General features: G+C 37.8%; 2 protein-coding genes and 1 long non-coding RNA gene across 5 annotated transcripts in view; 1 reads left to right on the top strand and 2 right to left on the bottom strand.

Annotated features, from left to right (window-relative positions):
- Nucleotides 1-1,266: 1,266 nt before the first annotated feature.
- zgc:158320 (uncharacterized protein LOC780837 homolog) lies at nt 1,267-5,093 on the bottom strand. Of its 3 annotated transcripts, none has more exons than XR_007829514.1 (4): nt 4,618-5,093; nt 4,221-4,460; nt 2,731-3,318; nt 1,267-1,827 (listed from the first exon to the last, which is right to left on the bottom strand). XR_007829514.1 is itself a non-coding variant. In XM_051132609.1 (3 exons), exons 1-3 carry the CDS (start codon nt 4,906-4,908, stop codon nt 2,797-2,799), a joined length of 1,095 nt encoding a protein of 364 aa, XP_050988566.1. In that variant the 5' UTR covers nt 4,909-5,090; the 3' UTR covers nt 2,397-2,796. The 3 variants fall into 3 exon arrangements, 1 of the variants encoding a protein (XP_050988566.1); XR_007829513.1 differs by having other exon boundaries at nt 1,273-1,827; nt 4,179-4,460; nt 4,618-5,090; XM_051132609.1 differs by lacking the exon at nt 1,267-1,827 and having other exon boundaries at nt 2,397-3,318; nt 4,179-4,460; nt 4,618-5,090.
- Nucleotides 5,094-7,189: 2,096 nt separating this feature from the next.
- The window catches only part of nol10 (nucleolar protein 10), a 327,975-nt gene continuing 315,549 nt past the window's right edge, over nt 7,190-19,615 (bottom strand). Inside the window, exon 22 of the transcript XR_007829534.1 lies at nt 7,190-7,200. The gene's annotated coding sequence lies outside the window, so the exon portion shown is untranslated. The remainder of the gene's footprint in view (nt 7,201-19,615) is intronic.
- On the top strand, nt 12,562-15,362 carry LOC127179595 (uncharacterized). Its single transcript, XR_007829535.1, has 3 exons — nt 12,562-12,760; nt 13,747-13,859; nt 14,307-15,362. It is a non-coding gene; the product is annotated as an uncharacterized LOC127179595 (long non-coding RNA).

Here is a 19,615-nt window from a genome sequence, read left to right as displayed (position 1 = left end):
ACTGCATTACTGAACACAAAGGTTTTTCACCATTACAGAGCAACAGCATTTTGAAGGTGTTTTTCAGTTTGCCAAGAATAAACTGGAGACACCTTCCGAGGCCACAAGGACCTGGATGCTTTTGGACTTTTATAAGAATAAAATTGCTGTTTTGTTACCGTCTTATTCATTGTCAGTTATTGTTGTACAGTTGAGGTTAACTGTACAACAATACAGTTTCAGAATCTGCAAAATGATCACTGATGCTCCAAAAGGAAAACCCATGCATTAAGAGCCGGGGAGTGAAAACTTTTGAACAAAATGGAGATGTGTACATTTTTCTTATTTTGCCTAAATATCTTTTTTTTTTTTTTTTTTTTTTTTTTTTTGATTTAGTACCCTTCAGAGGCTACAGAAGACAAAATAAGTCAAATTTACCCTGATCTTCAAATTCAAAAACTTTTTTAACCCCCGGCTCTTCATACATTGTGTTTCCTTCTGAAGCACTGAGCGTTTGAACCTTCTGTAATAGTTGCATATGAGTCCCACAGTTTGGAAAGTTCCTCAGTGTGAAAAGATGGATTTCAAAATCATTCAGTCATTGTTGGAAAGGATTCAAATACACAAAAATGCTGAAAACCAAAGAATTTGTGGGACCTGTAAGATTTTTTTTTGAAGAACAGCAGACAGTTTAACTGTTCAGGACAAACAAGGGACTCATACACAACTGTCACTTTACCAAAAAAAAAAAAAAACAACTGTGGACCATTCAGGTAAGAACACAGTATTAAAGGAGTAGTTCACTTCTAGAACAAAAATGTACAGATAATGTACTCAGCACCTTGTTCTCCAAGATGTTCATGTCTTTCTTTCTTCAGTCATAAAGAAATGTTTTGTTTTCTTTTCAAGGATAAGACCCTTCTTCCTCGGCAGGGATTGTGTAGAGTCCTTTGAAGCTGCATTTAAACTGCATTTTGGAATTTTAAACTAAGGGGCACCATAGAAGTCCATTTTATGGAGAGAAATCTTAGAATGTTTTCTTCAAAAAAAAAACTTTTTACGACTAAAGAAAGAAAGACAAACATCTTGGATGACAAGGGGGTGAGTACATTATCTGTACATTTTTGTTCTGGAAGTGAACTTCTCCTTTAAGTGAAAAGGGGATTTAAACTTTTAAATGGGGTGTTTTTTTTTTAATAAATTCAATACATTTTGTATGATCCCTCTTATTTTGGTAAAATAATTAACATTTTGCAGATTCAGAAAGGGGAATGTAAACTTTTGACCTCAACTGCATATATATCAACACTGTAGACTTTTTTTGTCATCTCACATGTAAGTTTACTTGGAAGAATAGAAAAAAAAAAACAATGAGGTAACTACAGTTTTTCATGTGTAAATGCAACTCTATGTATTTGAGAATACTGATGTAGGGTACATTCAGTAATGACCAAAATATTCACACTAACACAAAAAATACATAATTTTAGCAATGGTGTATTCCTCAATTATAAAAAAAGTACCAAAATATCAAAACTGTTACAAAATGAGTAATAACAGTAATATTACATTTGACATTTTTTCAAAGTAAATTACTGTCCAAATCTTCATTATCTCATTGTAATTACTTCTCGCTTGTCAGACCTTGCTTTTATGGAAATGTTCTACAGCAATGGAGGATGAGGCAAATGAGAAAAACTGTCCTTGAAAGCAATGCTGGGGGTCCAGGCACCACTGTAGAACTTTCTCAACCAGAGTTTCTCAATTTTTGAGTGGTGGGTTTGAAAATCGCTGTGCCTATCCATTCTTTGGTGCGTTTCTGCAAAACAACCTTGTACCGAGGTCCTCCTAATAATAAAAATAAATAAATAAAAAAACAAAACAAAACAAAACAAAAACGGATCAAACAGAACATAATATATTATCCTATTTGTACTGATTACATTACAACTACTGAACATTTTTTTCTTAACTTTTATAAACACAAATCTATTGTCTGAATCCCACATTTTAAATCATTTTGCAGTACTTATGCACATGTTGAATATAGTGGATACCATGGTTAACCGTAGTACTTCACAGTCTATTGTAGCAATCTGTTGAAAACCATGCAAACCAAACATTGTATATACCTACAAAGGAATAAATAAGCTTTGTACTATGCAGCTTTTTGGACAATTCAGGATTCATATCATTACACATACATATACATACATACATACATACATACATACATACATATACACACATACACACATATACATATATACACATATATATATATATATATATATATATATATATATATATATATATATATATACACACATATATACACATATATACATATAATGTATATATGTATATGTATATATGTGTATATATGTGTGTATATATATATATGTGTGTGTGTGTGTGTGTGTGTGTGTGTATATATATATATATATATATATATTATAATAATGACTCATTAGAAATGATTATTAATTTGTTGTTACCTACTTCACTTTAAAATTCTTAACAGTTACTAAGGCTACTTTTAATGAATAACATACAGGATGTAAAATTATGTCAGGTAAACTGACCTCCACCATCTCAAACTACACAATATTTTTTGTTGTGTCAGCGATTAAACTGTATGTTTTGTATTTGGCTTAAAATCCTGAGCTGAAAGAACCACAAGTACAAAACATTTTTCTGAAATTGTTCCCCCCAAAATAAAAAAAATATATAAATTGTACATTTACTTGCCTGTCTGATCTCCCATCCCCTGACAACTGAACTGGATTCTGGAGTTCATTTTGGTCATGTAAGTCATTAACTGCTGTTTTCTGTTGTTCTTGATATAATTCGGTAATGATAAGGTAGAGAAGGTAAGAAGACTGAATTGCATGGTAAGTAGTTTTCTTGGGTATTTGAAGGTTGAGCATAGAGTGCTCCAGTGAGTAGTGTGCATGCAGAAACAAGACGGCTATTAGCAGGCATTCGTCGAACTTCGGTGCAGGAACTCCACTGTCCCTTGTGGTTTTTTTCACATGTCCAGTAAACACGGAGAAGACTTCCCACTGTTGCTTTTCTGGTTTCTGTTATTAGCGAGCCACATTCTTGACATCTTTTGAAAAGCTCCATGAGACTGGGCTCATTGACAATCCATAGTGTTGTTTTCAAATTCTTCTCACATTCCTCATCTTCTGTGCTTGAGGCTGAAGTTGAACTTAGTGGCTGAACACGAACATCTTTTTTGTCCGACGAAGGATCTATGGGCAGCATGCTAACATCAGGCTTCACATTTTCTTCATATTGATCTTCTGTCTGTTCCGGTTTAATGTACATGGGAGGCTGTGAAAAGACATGGAATAAAGTGAGTTTATAATATAACTGATCATAAATTAGTAAGTTAGTATTACAGTACATCTATAACAGTGTATCTCTGCCTTTTGATAGGATTAGTTCATTTCCAGAACAAAAACTTACAGATAATGTACTCACCCCCTTGTCATCCAAGATATTCATGTCTGTCCTTCTTCAATTGTAAAGAAATTACGTTTATGAGGAAAACATTTCAGGAATTTTCTCCATATAATGGACTTCAACAGTGCCGGCGTAGTTTAAACGTAGCTTCAAAGGGCTCTAAACGATCCCAGCCAAGGAAGAAGGGCCTTATCTAGCGAAACAATCGGTTATTTTCTTAACCCCTTAAATGCCCCCTCCCCCAGTATTAAACGCTTTCGACTACAGACCTAAGGTTAGTTTCTTTCAAGCTATGGACAAAATAAAAACAGTTTTGGAAAGGACTTGAACTCCGCTTTCATATGGTCTCAAAACCTAAAAATGTTTCACCATCTGTTGGGTTTTCCTAGATCGCATCGCATTTAAGAAAATGACTGATGGTTTTGCTAGATAAGACCCTTCTTCCTCAGCTGGGATCGTTTAGAGCCCTTTGAAGCTGCATTTAGGCTGCATTTTGGAAGTTCAAACTCACAGGCACCATAGAAGTCTCTATTATATGGAGAAAAATCATATAATGTTTTCCTTAAAAAAACAATTTTATTTACGACCGAAGAAAGACAGATATGAACATTATCTTTAAAGTTTTGTTCTGGAAGTGAACTACTCCTTTAAGGATACAATGTTCCAAAACAATTAACATACAATATTTTTACTCCAATTCAGATGGATAACAAAAAAGCATAACTTGCCATATTCAACTTGTTTAGCTGATCACAAATGTTGGCATTTACAGACTGGTGGGAGCGTACTGGAGGGAAGGCATAATATGTCCCAGATGTTGATGTATTTGTCCCTTTTTGTGCAGTTTCTGGACTTCTGATCACTAAAAATTTAGAATAAGCCTCTGTAAACTGCCTAGTGGTGTTTTTTACTGGTGTTGACTGTGGAGCATTAGTCCAAAATGCTCCTGCTCCCTGGACCTCCAGCTCTGCTTCACTGTGTGTTGCTAAGGACTCTGGCTTTTCATCAGGCTGTTATTTAGGAGGTAAAAAGAAACATAACAGTTTAATACGTTTTAATAGTAGGAAGACGTTAGTAATAAATAATGAGAACTGCCACATTATGAAACACGTGGACAAGAGAACACTATTAATGCATCGAATACGTTAAACAAAAAAGCATACGTACCTCTGCTTGCCTTAAAAACGTTATGGGCACAGCCGAAGATTTGAGCAAACGACGGTGTCCTTTGTCGGAGTGGTGGTAATCCTCGTCGTAAAAATGATCACCGCACACTCTCTTGTGTATCAGGGAATCTTCGGGTGTGTTGACGTCCATGCAGAGCGCGAGCAACCACAGCTTCAATCGCTCAGGATTGGGTAAAGGAAATTTGTGAGAAGTCAAGTTATCTCCTCGCGGACGTAATCTTTTAGGTTTTAAAAGTTTTCCGCATCCAGGGTACGCACACGAACGGACCATTTTAAACACTAAACTGACACAAAGTAGTGAATGTGCGCTCGAAACACTGTTTACTGAAGTGTTGAAAACTTCAACGAATCGTTTGTTTAGAATACTGATTCAAAGCGTGCTTATGTTTGTGTTTCTCCTCCTCCTTCTGGTTCTGGTTCTTCTGCTTCTGCATCTGCTTTTTCTTTTGATTTGATTGGCGGTTGACAACCAACTTTAAAGGTGCATTACCGCCACCTAACAGACTGGAGTGTGCAGCAGTGCATGACAAAACAAGGGAACTAAGAAAATAAATGATACTCTTTCCATCAATACTGTGTTTTGAGATAGGAAAGAGTGATGTACCGGAAAGAAAAAGGATTTCACAATAAATGATCTAATTTTCAGCAGTGTAAGAAAAAAGTGTTTTAAACCTAGTTGTTTTGCAAAACATCACCGTTATGATATGAGAACAGCAGATAGGGAGTATGTGTTATTTAATAACAATATAATTATATTTTCAGAATGACAATTTTTTTCTCAAACATATAGTCAGTGGGGTAAAATGCCCCCAGGGTGTTTTCCCCCATAGGTGGGGTAAAACGGCTGCTTGGTACAAATATAATTTTTGTTAAAAATCTAATAACATGAAAACTCTGGACACTTTTTCATACTTTGTTTATAATTTTACGCAATTGTCACTAAAACTAGGCTATGATAACTTTTCTGAACACATTTAACTTTTGTTTCACAGAAAAAAATTACACACCCTGGTGAAAAAAAACAGCATATGCTGGTAGGTATGTTTTGATGCTGGTTTAAGATGGTCCTTTGCTGGTCCTTAGCTGGTTTATGCTGGTCCTTAAACCCAGCAACATGACCAGCAAAAACCAGCAAAGGACCAGTTTAAACCAGCTAAGGACCAGCTTAAACCAGCATCAAAACATACCTACCAGCATATGCTGTTTTTTTCACCAGGGCAGTCCTTAATGGGGTTACATTTCCCTTCTTTCCTCCTCATATTGCCTATACCAGTAACACATGTGACATTGATTGTTACCTCACAATTTTCACACAAACCTGTTGGATGTTTGCCTATTTTGCATAGTGTCTGATTCAGTCCAGTATGACCTATTCTAAGCTGAGTGAGAAAAACCTCTTCTTTTCAGTTTCTGCCCCTCATTCTGCCTACACTTGCTTTTTCCTGAATATTATAAAGATGTTGATGCGTATCATTTAGATCCCAGTATTGTTGCCATTTTCCCATCATTCCAGATTTTATAATACTCTTTCCCTCGGCTCTACTTAATGGGACATTTAAATCCACAGTTTGTCGTTTCAGTGACAATTTAGCCGGCTTCATTTTCCAAGTAGGAACCCAAACAAAGCCAACATTCAAGCCCTTCTCATGCAAACAGAATATGACTTCTTGAATTTCATTAACGACATCTAATCTGTATGATTTTATGATAATGCTTAAAGGAGAAGTCCAATTCCAGAACAACAATTTACAGATAACTTACTCACCCCTTGTCATCAAAGATGTTCATGTCTTTCTTTCTTCAATCGTAAAGAAATTATGTTTTTTGAGGAAAACATTTCAGCATTTTCCTCCATATAATGGACTGATATGGTGCCCTGAGTTTGAACTTCCAAAATGCAGTTTAAATGCGGCTTCAAACGATCCCGAATGCAGTTGTAAATGATCCCAGCGGAGGAAGAAGGGTCTTATCTAGCGTAACAATCAGGGTTTTTTTTTTAGATTTAACCAACAGGTTAACATAAGTTAATGTCTCCTTATGCGCAAAGGCATCTCTTTACTTGTATTGCCGCTATTGGTAAAGGCCCCACTACATGTTCTTAATGCTTGTGCCTGTTCCACATCCGGCTTCTTAAGAAGACTGTCTGCAGCAGAAATATAAGCTATACATCCATAGTCAAACGAGGCTCTCATAATAGCCTGATTTTGTTTCCATGTTTGCTTTTTATTTAGGAGCATTCCAAGAAACCTAACAACTTTGACTTGCTCAAGTGTTTGGCCATACAACATAAATGATATTTCCTTATGTCTTCTAGAAAAACAAATAACTTTAGTTATTGTTTTAGTTACTGATAGTTTAAAAGACCATTTATTTGCCCACTGCTCTACTTTAGTAATTGCATCTTGCATTTTCTTCTCTATGAACTTCAAATTCCATCTCCTAATCCACAGGGCAGTAAGCTTAGTTTTTCTAAATAAGGTTATTTTTTCTGTTACCATTTTTTCCATCGTTTTCCCTAGATGTGAAGTTAGTGCTATAGGTCTACAGTTGGGGTCTGACGCATCTTTCCCAGGATTTAGTATAGGTACTATAATAGACTGTTTTCATTTTGTGTGGATTTTCCCTGTGGTATTCCCAAATATAGTTAAATTGCTTTAGTACAACAACATACTATGGCAAATGTCATTACCTGGAGATGACTGTTTCACATTCAGAATTCAAACAAACTAAAAGGCATTTCTAAGCTCATATTCGTTTCTGCTTTCCTATTTACACCAGGGTTCAAAGCAAGCGTGTTATTTTTTAGTTTGTTTAGCTAAATCATATAGATTTTCTGAGCTGTATGTTTTCACTAATGTCTCAGCTAGAAGCTCAGTTTTTTTCTATATTACTAACAGCTGTTTTCTTTGTACTTATCAATACCAGAGTTGCATAGTTCCTCCTAATTCCACTCATTTTCCTAGTCATACCCCAGATGTCCGACAACAAAGTTTCTCTTCCTATACTGTCACAATACTGCCTCCAGCAAGACCGTTTAGCTGTTTTAACCACCTTCCGAACTACTGCCTGTAATTTTTTTTGAACTGGATTAATGTTTCCATCGAGTGATGTTTCTTTAACTGCCTAAATGCTCTGTTTCTCTCTTTAATAACTGCAACAACTTTCATTCCACCACGGCACACTTTTTGTGTAACTCCATTTCCTGAACTCTTTGGGATTGACTCGTTCGCTGATCATATAATGATCATCCTCACTACCTAATAGTTCACATTATTTTTTACTTATTTCTTGGAACATATCCCAATTTGCTTTATTTAACTTCCATCTTGATATTGTTTTAATCTCCTCTAGAGGTAATTCTACTCCTATTTTGGATAGTGGCCACTCCCAACTACACTCGTAAAAATAAAGGTGCTGTAAAAGGTTCTTCACAGCGATGCCATAAAAGAATGATTTTTGGTTCCACAAAGAACCATTCAGTCAAAGGATCTTTAAAGAACCATCTCTTTCTTACCTTTTTATAATCTTAAGAACCTTTTGTGAAAAGGTTCTTCTATGGCATTGTGAAGCACCTTTATTTTTGTAGTGTAGTGTCTCTTTGAGTACCTCCCAAGTTGAAATCCCTGCAATGCTATTGTTAAATCTATTGCAATTTTTGTATTTTGACTACTATTATACCTTGTACCTGTTTTATCATTCATTATCCTCTAAATACTCCTCTATTGCTGCACCATTTGGATTTATTTTCCTACTACCCCATTGTAGCGTTTGGGCCAATCAGACACACAATTGTTCATTTGATTTACTAAATCAATTATTCATTGAATTAACAAATAATCACAGACCCCCTCACTCAGAGCCACAACACTGGCTGCCGGGACGTCTCCAATGGCCCACCAGGCCCCTGGTTACCATGGCAACCACAATACCTCAGCCAGATCAGATAAACTTTACGACCTACAAGTATGTAGAGAGAATCTTCCCCTACTTAAATCTCTCTAAAACAGAAACATACTGCTATAGGAAATGAATACTTTTATTCATTCACAGACAAACCTTTCTTTGATCTTCCTATCGCACAGAGCCCCAGGTCATTGTGTATAGTATTACTGCCTTGTAATTTTGTGTTTTTCATTATGCACTGTTACATGCATTTGTTATGATAGATCTCTAGTGTAGTATAACTTACCTATGCCATGTTTGGTCTCTTTGAATTTGTATTTTGATCATCTAAATGATGGTGTATATAATATGTTGATACCTTTGCCACATATTAGTGTTTTAAAAATTCTTAGTAGTTTTTGCATCAACACCCAATCGAATTACATTTGGAAAATACCATGCTCACAGACAAAGAGTCGTAAAATTTCCCTCCAAAAGTGAAAGTCACTATTGGCTGTCGGACCTCCTGGAGGTGTAGCCTCCAGAAACCTTAAAGGGGTCATCGGATGCTTCACTTTTACATGTTACATGAGTTCACTTTTACATGTTGTTTGAACATTAATTGGCAGTGTATGTACAAATCTACTCTATAATGATAAAAATCTATGCAGTGGTTTTTAATTAATCTGTAAAAATAATATTCCCTTTTTCAAATCGAGCCATTCTCAGATGCCTGTCGTTGTGGCGTCACACTGACAGAGGCCGCTCCCACGATAGTTGATTGACATGAGCATCTTACCTCAGACCAGCTGTAACAGTCCGACCTCCATTGTTTCGATGCCGGAACAGGGATGTCAGTTAGACAAGAATATCTCCGACTGAGTAATTGAGGTGTTGTGTTGCTGGATGTAATAATGAACATAGTGGTCGTCATTTACTCTCGACATCTGAGCTGCTGAAGATGCAATGGATTACGTTTGTTTGTGAAGGGAATGCGGCTCCCGATCTACATATATCCGTCTATGTTCGCACTAATCATTCATGATCCAGCTTCACTTACAGCAGATGTGAGTATAAGGGTTTTTTTATTAACCTTTGCCATCGTCTTTCCTAATAATGTGCTAGTTAGCAAGTTTAGCGGCTAAATGCGGCTAAAGTAAACAGACTGGTCACTCCACAGAGAGAAGAGAGGGGTGGGGTGATTAGAGCTCATTTGCATTTAAAGCAGCCACGACCAGAATGAGATGATTTTTGCAGAGCTCATTTTGGCAAGGTAAAAAGGTGTTGTTTTACACAACCATTGAGAATTTTTAACCAAAGTATATTAGAGACTTTTCATTAAGACCCTAAAGAATCATATCAACTTGTGGAAAATGGGCATCCGATGACCCCTTTAAAGGCATCATACACATGCTTTCTTCACTCTCTTCTTCGCTCCAACATATAGAGCTGTGGCTCTCGACCACAAAGAGCCAGACATTTTCACTCAACCCTGGAATTCACATTCATGGAAATGTCCTCGAACAGACATTTCTCTCTTCAGTGTTTTTTTTTAGTTTTCTTCAGTCATTTCACATGAGTTCTTTTAGAACCTAAGAGGATGAGGAGGATGAGCTAGAACTCGTCGGGACTTCTCTAAGTTGCGCCAAGCTTTGCAGCCTTGTCTTTCCATTCCCCAAAGATCACCTGGGGAAAGATCAACCCCCAAAGGATTTCAGCTGGGTCCCACTCAGCTCTTGGTTCTTCTTCACTTTGCACATGGGAAGAAACTCCCAGTCACCATTGAGTCAGAACATTTTTGGAGTTCATCACTCTTTGGACCCGGAAGAACGTGATCGCGATTCCAAAACCACCACTGCTCCAAACCATCAAGACTTTTACCCGAGACTGCATTCGGACACTTGTTCAACAACTAAGGCAATGCAAGTATCGTACATTTATCTAAACAAAACAGAGGTTTAGTATAAGCTGTAGACAACACTGATGGTTTCATTCAGGTGGTTAACTGACTCTTTCATAGCGTCATTTCATTGTCTCTCTCTAATGGCTTTTCACTGACCCTTCCCCCATGTATGAGTGATTTCATGTTTGTTTGTTTAGATTAGTTATGTGTTAGTCCTTCGTTAATAAAACTCTTGTGCACAAATTACATGAGTTTTGATTCTGATTCTGCCTTGTAAAATAATGTCCCTTTACAATTCCGATTCGAGCTACATGCTCTAATGCAATGCTACCTTAAGAAAGTTATTTACTGTGGCCAAGAACATAAAATTTCTTACAGTTGATATAAAAATTATACTGAATGTTCGCTGGATGAACAAATTAGTTGATGGAAAATTAATTTGGCTACAGTTACTACTGGCAGCTGATATACATAATTGTAATTAATCATAATTAACTGTAATTATTTATATACATTTCCCTTTTGAGCTAAATCGCAACACCATATTACAGTATGCACATTAAAATCTCCACACCATACCATTTTACCTTGTATATCCCCAACTATATTATTTAACATGCTAGTATGAATTCTTTTACATGTATTATAACAATTTATTAATTTGATCTCATCCTTTCCTGCCCAGATTTTAATTACTATTGCTTCATTTTCTTTATCTATACTTATCAAATTTTATCTCACTCCATACTGCAAAAGTTGCCACTCCATCCCTATTTCCATTTTTCCTATCATTTCTTATTGTTGTATAGCCTTGAATTACAAAATCCCACTGTGGTTTGAGCCACATTTCTTGAACACAAATTATATTGGGTTTATTCTGTAAATGTAATATAAATTGTTTTAACTCTTGACCATTAGCAACAAGACTTCCTGCATTTAATTGCTAAATATTTGCTACCACCCAAATACATCACCCCCTGATTGAGGCTGTGAGTTGGATATACCTCCATTTAACATTTCCTCCTCTGCTTTCCATCTTGATCCTTTTATCCCAAGAAACTTTTCTGCTGCTTTCACTATTATCATTATTTTTTCCGTCTTCTTGTCTGTTTGAGCTGCGCAGTTTATAACTTCAACCATAAATAGTACAAACTAATTTCTTCCCACAAATAATGTGTCTTCCTTTAATTTATTACATCCATTACATGATCTCGTTACATTACCTTCTGAGCTTACTTTCCCCGTACAAGTCCTGTCTGCCTCTTTATGCACTTTCTCGGTTGCCTCAGTATACGAAATTCCTTTGCGAATATTTTATTTTCTGAATCTCTGCAGCTCTTTTGCTGACTTCACACCCTCAAAAGGCAGAACTATGCTCCCCTTTACAATTGCAACATTTAATTTTGGCCCCTCTTTGACACGTTACATATTCGTGATAACCAGCACTTCTTCCACATTGTTACAAATCCTGTTTGTGGTCTTTCATTCGCTCACCACCAGTTACATGTTACCGCGGACTACATATCCCATGTTTCATTTCATGTTTCATATGGACTCACCTGCAGCCAATCACACATGAGGCCCAGACCACTGTTCAGGGCCGAGTATTGTTTGCGTATATCATTGTGATAGCAACTTTACGGAGCCACTCCAAGTTTTCCTAGTTTCCTGAGTCTAGTTAAGTCTTGTTCTTATTCTGTTTCATCCGTGTCTTAATCCTAGCTTGGTTTATCTCATCCTGTCTGTCTGCAGTCTGCCCTGGATTTATCGCCTGTCTTAGATTAGCCCTTTGTCTTGCTGTTTCGGACTCTGTTCGCCCCTTGTTTGGTCCCTGGATTTCTCTTTCTATCTAGTTAGTTTCCACAACAATGCATCGTACTGTGGTGGTTAATCAGTGAGTTACATTGATGTGAGGGAAACGTACCCCTGGATAACACCTAATTGCCGAACACAGCTGTTAATCAAACTTACCAAGAATTATGCAAGATCTCTGTTTGCAGATCTCTTGCACTAAGACACAATTTGCTCTGTGATGAACTTGTGATGCAAAACCCTAAACACAAGAAAACAAAAATTAAGCACAACTGCAACACGGCTGTCATCATATACACACAGTAAAAATAGCTGGGTTATTTTTTTTAACCCAATAGATGGGTTACACATATTGGGTCACTGTGTTGGGTTATTTTCTAAAACGTTGGGTTATTTTTTAAACATCGTTGGGTTGTTTTTAATAATAACCCAGCGTTGGGTTTAATTGGTTCCCGCGGCGACAGTTCAAATTTTAACGGACGACGGTGACTGACAACAGAAGAAGCTGCTGCTGCATCAGTATGAGGTGAGTAATAGGGTTTTGATAACTCTTATAACATTATACTTATACGAAGAACGTGAAATGCACTTCAAAATTGAACTGTTGTTGTTGTATGTTTGTTTTTTTAACGAAGTTGTAGTTTCCTTTAGTCAGTGTATTGTAACGTTACTGCAGAGAATGAGCTCCATTGTAAACGAATAACTTAACGTTAACGTTACCTTAGCTGTCCCAGTTAGGCCGCTAGCAGTAATAAAGTAAATTAAACTTAGCAGAAAGTTGTAACTGTTTAGAGATGTATTACAGTAACCTAAAGTTAATAATGTATGGTGAAATGTATATAGGACTAACGTTACTTATGTTACTGAAATCACCGTCTACCATTACTACAGGTTTAGTATTATTTTACAGCTGATGAAGGGTTCTAGACGTACGGTTTCTGACTACAGTTTGTTTGGTCGTACTAATGATTATCACATTTAACTTTAAATGGGAAATGGCTAATGCTAAATGAGACATTGGTGTTGATTTGAACCGCGCCGCACGGACCATTCAGCTTCGGTCCAGTATGTAACGTTAGCTCAGCGGCAGCTCAGAGAGATGCGCTCAAATTCAGTTAATTCTCTGTTAGAAAAGTCTAAAAATAATCACATTTTCCCAAAAGAAAGACGTGATGGGAGAAACGAAGCTTTTCAAAGTTTCGAATCAATTAAACGAATTGCTTCGCAAAATGATTCACTGCTTCCAATCGTTCGTGACACAACGGCGACGCCTGCTGGTCAAAACAGGGCAAGCGTCAGTTGTTTGGAGCACTAATTGTAATAACACTAAATTTGTTTTTATGGTTTATTTACATTGAATATTGTTATGCATATATTAGAATCGCCTCTACTTACAGCCATTTCTCATATAAAGCTATGACAGATTTGCATGGTTTTTTTTTTTAAATGTGTACTAAATGTGTTTATACCACTGATCTATATATAATGACTATTATACTATGTCTATTATAGATCAGTGGTTTATACTTATTTTTAGACATTGGGTTCTTCAGTGAAGGGAAAACTACAACAGTGGAATCTCATACATTAAACATACACATGCCAATTAACTGAAATATTTCAAGGTAAGTAAACTATTTATATTAGTGATCCATATACATTACCAGTCAAAAGTTTTTGGACAGCAAGATTTTTAATGTTTTTAAAGAATTCCCTTCTCTCTAAGCCTACATTTATTTGATCCAGCATTTCAGGGGATCCAATACAGCATTTAAAATAACTGCTTTCTATTTGAATATATTTTAAAATGTAATTGTCCAGTCTTTTCAAAGCTTTTAAAATAGAAAGCAGTTATTTAAAATAGTAAAAATATTTCACAATATTACTGCTTTTACTGTATTTTGGATCAAATAAATACAGGCTTAGTGAGTAGAAAAGAATTCTTTAAAAACTTTAAAAAAATCTTACTGTTCAAAAACTTCTGATTAGTAGTGTAGGTTTTCCAACAATTATGAAAAAATGTTTCTAGTTTATCTGTAAAATGTTTCTTCTTCTGCTTCATCTTATCACAGAGGAAGGAGTCAATGAAGGAAGTTTTATGCGACCGGATGACACCAGCATTGCTGCACTAACTCCAAGAACTCCTCCCAAGTTTTTAGCATTTTCAACGGTGAAGCAGTGGAACAGAAGACCTTACTACAAGCAGTGGATCTGTGTTTCAAACATTTCTACATGTATGACATCAACTACCCAAAGCTCCTCTGCACCCATTTGCAGCACACTGTCTTTAATATTCCAGGAGTTCTTTCAACACATTACCTCTTCCTTAGAAACTTTGTATTTATTGATCTGTAAAACTTTTTATGTTGCTGATTATCAGCAAGTCCAGCAGCCAGCAGATTTACTTTGTTTTATTATTATTATTATTACTTGTGTTTATGATTTTTTATTTTTGTTTTATTGATAAAGGTTTGTATGTTATGTTTGTTTTATTTGTGCACATTTGTGTATGTGTTGATATAAATAAATATGAATTGATACACATTTATGACCCTGGACAACAAAACCGGTCATAAGTATCATGGGTACATTTGTAGAAATAGCCAAAATTGCATTGTATGGGTCAAAATGATCAAATTTTCTTTCATGCCAAAAATCATTAGAATATTAAGTAAAGATCATGTTCCATGAAGATATTTTGTAAATCTCATAGGTATATCGAAACTGAATTTCTTATTAGTAATGTATTGCTAATAACTTCATTTGGACAACTTTAAAGACAATTTTCTCAATATTTAGATTTTTTTGCACCCTCAGATTCCAGATTTTCAAATAGTTGTTCTATCCTATCAAACCACATATTAATAGAAAGCTTATTTATTGAGCTTTCAGATGATGTTTACATTTAAATACAAAAAACTCGACCCTTATGACAGGTTTTGTGGACCAGTCACATTTGTTGGTTTTGAATTCAGTGTACATCTTGAAAATATGTCAGTTGTGTTTGCATATTTGTGTTCTGAATGTATTATATTTTCACATTCTTGTACACTTATTTTGTAAACATTTGCAGTATGACTGTTTTACATTTAAAAATATATTTGTAAAAAAAATATTTGCATATTTAAATAAACAAAATATTTATTTGAAAACAAAGTAGTGTTATAGTGTATTTTTATTAAAAAATAAATAAATAAATAAATAAAAACTGATATAAATGAATCTAAATAATTAACTCAACTATTGGGTTATTTTTAACCCAACTGGATTTTAACCCAATTCATTGGGTTAAAATAACCCATAGATGGGAAGGTGCTATACCAACCCATAGTTGGGTTACTAGTTGGGTTATTTTTAACCCAACATTTTTTAGTGAGCACACAATAATTCAAAATTCTTCACATTTGTTTTGAAATATTTAAACATACAAAATATAGTTCAAAGTGCACAGAAGGCATGGGTGCATCTGTCAGTCTGAGAGGTACAGAAGGTATAGTATATCATATATATATATATATATATATATATATATATATATATATATACACACACACACTGTAACGTGGGGAAAGAGGCGAGCGGATCCATACGCAAGCTTTTATTGAAGGGACAAGACAAGGACATGGTGAAAACAGGCAGGGTCGAAACAATAACAAACAGGTATGTTGGGGCGAGGCACAGGAGTAGTCCGTGAAGCAGGCGTGGGTCGATCAGCAGCGAACATAATCCATAGGGCGAAGCAGAGGGGTCATCCGTACAACGAGTGAGAAGTCCAAGAGGCAGGCGGTGAGACAGACGAAACAAGATGGCCAGGCGAGAACGCTAAACTAAGAAACTAGGAAACTCAGGAACTAGGAAATGACTATGTTAAGGCTGCTAGCACTAGGAGAGCACTAAACGCAACAATCACAGTTCTCCACTTACAACTCCAAAAAGTGAGTTACAGGGGGAACGTCCGGGGCTTAAATAGCACGTCTGATTGGCCACAGGTGCCGGCGCAATCAGAGCGATGGGTGATGGGAGAAGTAGTCCAGGGTGCAGTGCAACAGTCTGTGTGATGTGACAGAGCGAGAGCGACATGTGGTGGTGAGTGGACCAGACTCATGAGAAAGCCCCCCCCACCCGTTCGTTGGTGGCCTTTGTGGCCGTGACAGAGGGAGCAGAGTGTTCAAATATGGCTGAGACAGGACAGGGTGAGAGTTCATAAACGGCCTCCGTGGCCGGTTCAGGACCAGGCATAGGTACTCTGGCTAGGTGAGGATTGTTGGGCGCTACCACCGTGCAGGGAGCTAGGATAGACGTCCCCGTTTTACGAGGTTCCGCAGCCTCAGCCATCACCTCCGGGGAAACTGCAGCGGGCATCACAGCCACTGGGGAAGCAGAGACTCTGCAGCGTAAGCCGCCACCCCTGGAGACTCAATGGTGGTTTCCGCAGCCCCTCTAGGAGGAAGTGCAGCCAGTACCATCACCTCGCGGGGAACTGGCGCAGACTCACGGTCAGACAAGATCTCTCCAGCAGACTTGTGAACCGACGAGACCTCTGGAGAAGACTTGTGAACAGACGAGACCTCTGGAGCAGACTTGTGAACAGACGAGACCTCTGGAGCAGACTTTTGAACAGACGAGACCTCTGGAGTGTAGTGTGCGGCCCACACACTCAGAATGGTGACCGCCATCACACTGGCAGATGTGACATGACAGGGCTCTGGAAGGTCAGACGAGATGTGACTTGACTCTGGGCGATCAGACGAGACGTGACTTGACTCTGGGCGGTCAGACGAGATGTGATATGGTTCAAGGAGATCAACTGAGACTTTACTTGGCTCGTGGAGACCAGCTGTGGCCTGACCTGGCTTGTGAAGATCAGTAGTGACTTGACTTGATTCATGGAGATCAGCAGTGGCTTGACCTGGCTCGTGAAGATCAGTAGTGACTTGACTTGGCACATGAAGATCTACTGTGACTTGACTCGTAAAGATCGACTGTGACTTGACTTGGTTCATGGAGATCTGAAGTGAGTTGACTAGGTTCGTGTAGACCAACGGTGATCTGACTTGACTCATGAAGACCAGCGGTGACCAGACTTGACTCGTGATGACCAGCGGTGACTTGACCTGACTTGTGAAGACCAGCAGTGACTTGACTTGGTTCAGGAACGACAGGTTTGACTTTGCTTGACTCGGGAACGACAGCTTTGACTCTGCTTGACTCAGGAACGGCAGCTTTGACTCTGCTTTGAATCAGGAGGTACAGCCGTGACTTGACACTCAGCTGTTTGAATCAGAAGAGCAGCTCTGACTTGACTTGACACAGGAAACACAGCTTTAACTTGACTTGACATTGGAATCACAGCTGTAACTTGACTTGACACTGGAAATACAGCCGTGACTCAACTTGACAGAGGAAATACAGCTGTAGCTTGACTTGACTTAGGAAGAGCAGCTCTGACTTGACTTGACACAGGAAACGCAGCTTTAACTTGACTTGACCTGGGAAACACAGCTGTAACTTGACTTGACTCGGGAAACGCAGCTGCAACTTGACTTGACTCTGGAAACACAGCTTTAGCTTTGTTTGGCTCAGGGGTAGCAGCTGTGATGTGACGGAGCTCCGTTTTCGCCGCCATTTTGTGAACAGGTTGACGAGCAGGTTGCACGGCTGGCGTTAACGGGATGTTGCGTTCCTCCTCTGCGACACCCACGGTAAACGATGAGCCCACAGTCAGCAAAGCATAGTCCATGAAAGCAGCTAAAGATGAACGCGGAGCCTCGCGTCTCAGCCTCGCCTTTAACGGATCATTTAACCCATGACAAAATATTTCACATAAAATGCAGACCGGGAGAATGGAATGGTTTGCAATGGCCAGAAATTCGCAGATGTGTTGTTCTAGTGATCGTGGTCCTTGTTTGAGTTGGAATAATGTCCTTGTTGTGTCCATACCTGTTGACTGTCTGTGGGTGAAGCTGCTGGATCCTATTCTGTAACGTGGGGAAAGAGGGAGATGCGAGTGGATCCATACGCAAGCTTTTATTGAAGGGACGAGACAAAGACATGGTGAAAACAGGCAGGGTCGAAACAATAACAAACAGGTATGTTTGGGTGAGGCACAAGACTAGTCCGTGAAGCAGGCGTGAGTCGATCAGCAGCGAACATAATCCATACGGTGAAGCAGAGGGGTCATCCGTACAACGAGCAAGAAGTCCAAGAGGCAGGCGGTGAGACAAACGAAACGAGAAGGCCGGGCGAGAATGCTAAACTAAGGAAACTAGGAAACTCAGGGACGACTATGTAACGGATGCTAGCACTAGGAGAGCGCTAAACGCAACGAACACAGTTCTCCACTTGACAACTCCACAATACTCGGTGAGATACAGAGGGAAAGTCCGGGGCTTAAATAGCACGTCTGATTGGCCACAGGTGCCGGCGCAATCAGCACAATGGATGATGGGAGATGTAGTCCGGGTTGTAGTGCAACAGTCTGTGAGATGTGACAGAGCGAGAGTGACATCTGGTGGTGAGCAAAATTTTATTGCAAAATAATTACTATAAACAGTAATTTTTTTTTTTTAGTAACTACATGCACTGAACATGTTGTTCTCCATTTTTTGATGTAGTGTCTAATGATTGATCTGTAGTGCATAGTATTGACTAATATGTGTATGATTTGAAAGCTTTGTTTGATTTTGAGTACAGGTGAAATGGTTTTGAAGTGATTGTTTGATTTTGCCAGAAGAGTCAGGGGTTCTGTGAATTTAGTTGGATTTGTGTTTATGAGGAAAAAAAAGAACTTAAATGATTTTAGCAAATGGCTGCAATATAACAAAGAGTGAAAAATTTAAGGGGGTCTGAATACTTTCCGTACCCACTGTATAATGTACTCACCCCTTTGTCGTCCAAGATGTTCATGCCCTTTCGTTCTTCAGTCGTAAAGAAATTATGTTTTTTGAGGAAAACATTTCTGCATTTTTCTCCATATAATGAACTGGTATGGTGCCCTGATTTTGAACGGCAAAATGGCATTTATGTATGGCAAAAATGTCATAGTCCATTTGTAATGTTAGTCAAGTATGTTTTTTAGAGCAAATCACAAGTGAGCCGACTGACGACCAGACGTCTGTGGTTTGCTTCTCAGAAAACAATTTCAGTGAAGGGTAAGAAATGGAAGCACTTACAGCTACAGGTTCCTCTTTATTTAGTGTATATTCACATAGAAATCCAGTTACAATATGTTTAGGCAACTCAACACTGATTTCTTTAGATATTTGAGTGATTTCAGCTTAGGCTTTTTTTGAATAAACACCAGTTCACGCAAATCATTTATTGTATTATTTATTTATTTATCACCTTGTCATACACTTGACATTTACAGTTCAACAGTTAT

Source organism: Labeo rohita, chromosome 17, assembly GCF_022985175.1.
Source record: "Labeo rohita strain BAU-BD-2019 chromosome 17, IGBB_LRoh.1.0, whole genome shotgun sequence".
NCBI classification, from domain to species: domain Eukaryota; kingdom Metazoa; phylum Chordata; class Actinopteri; order Cypriniformes; family Cyprinidae; genus Labeo; species Labeo rohita.
This window is presented reverse-complemented; position numbering and strand designations above follow the sequence as displayed.

Bases quoted from the DNA above. Each gene is read 5' to 3' on its own strand.
- zgc:158320 (XM_051132609.1), bottom strand. From the start codon at position 4,908: ATGGTCCGTTCGTGTGCGTACCCTGGATGCGGAAAACTTTTAAAACCT. The intron at 4,461-4,617 runs GTACGTATGCTT...CCTAAATAACAG, and splicing joins CGTTTTTAAGGCAAGCAGAG to CCTGATGAAAAGCCAGAGTC. The intron at 3,319-4,178 runs GCAAGTTATGCT...GTCTTTTCACAG, and splicing joins AGCTAAACAAGTTGAATATG to CCTCCCATGTACATTAAACC.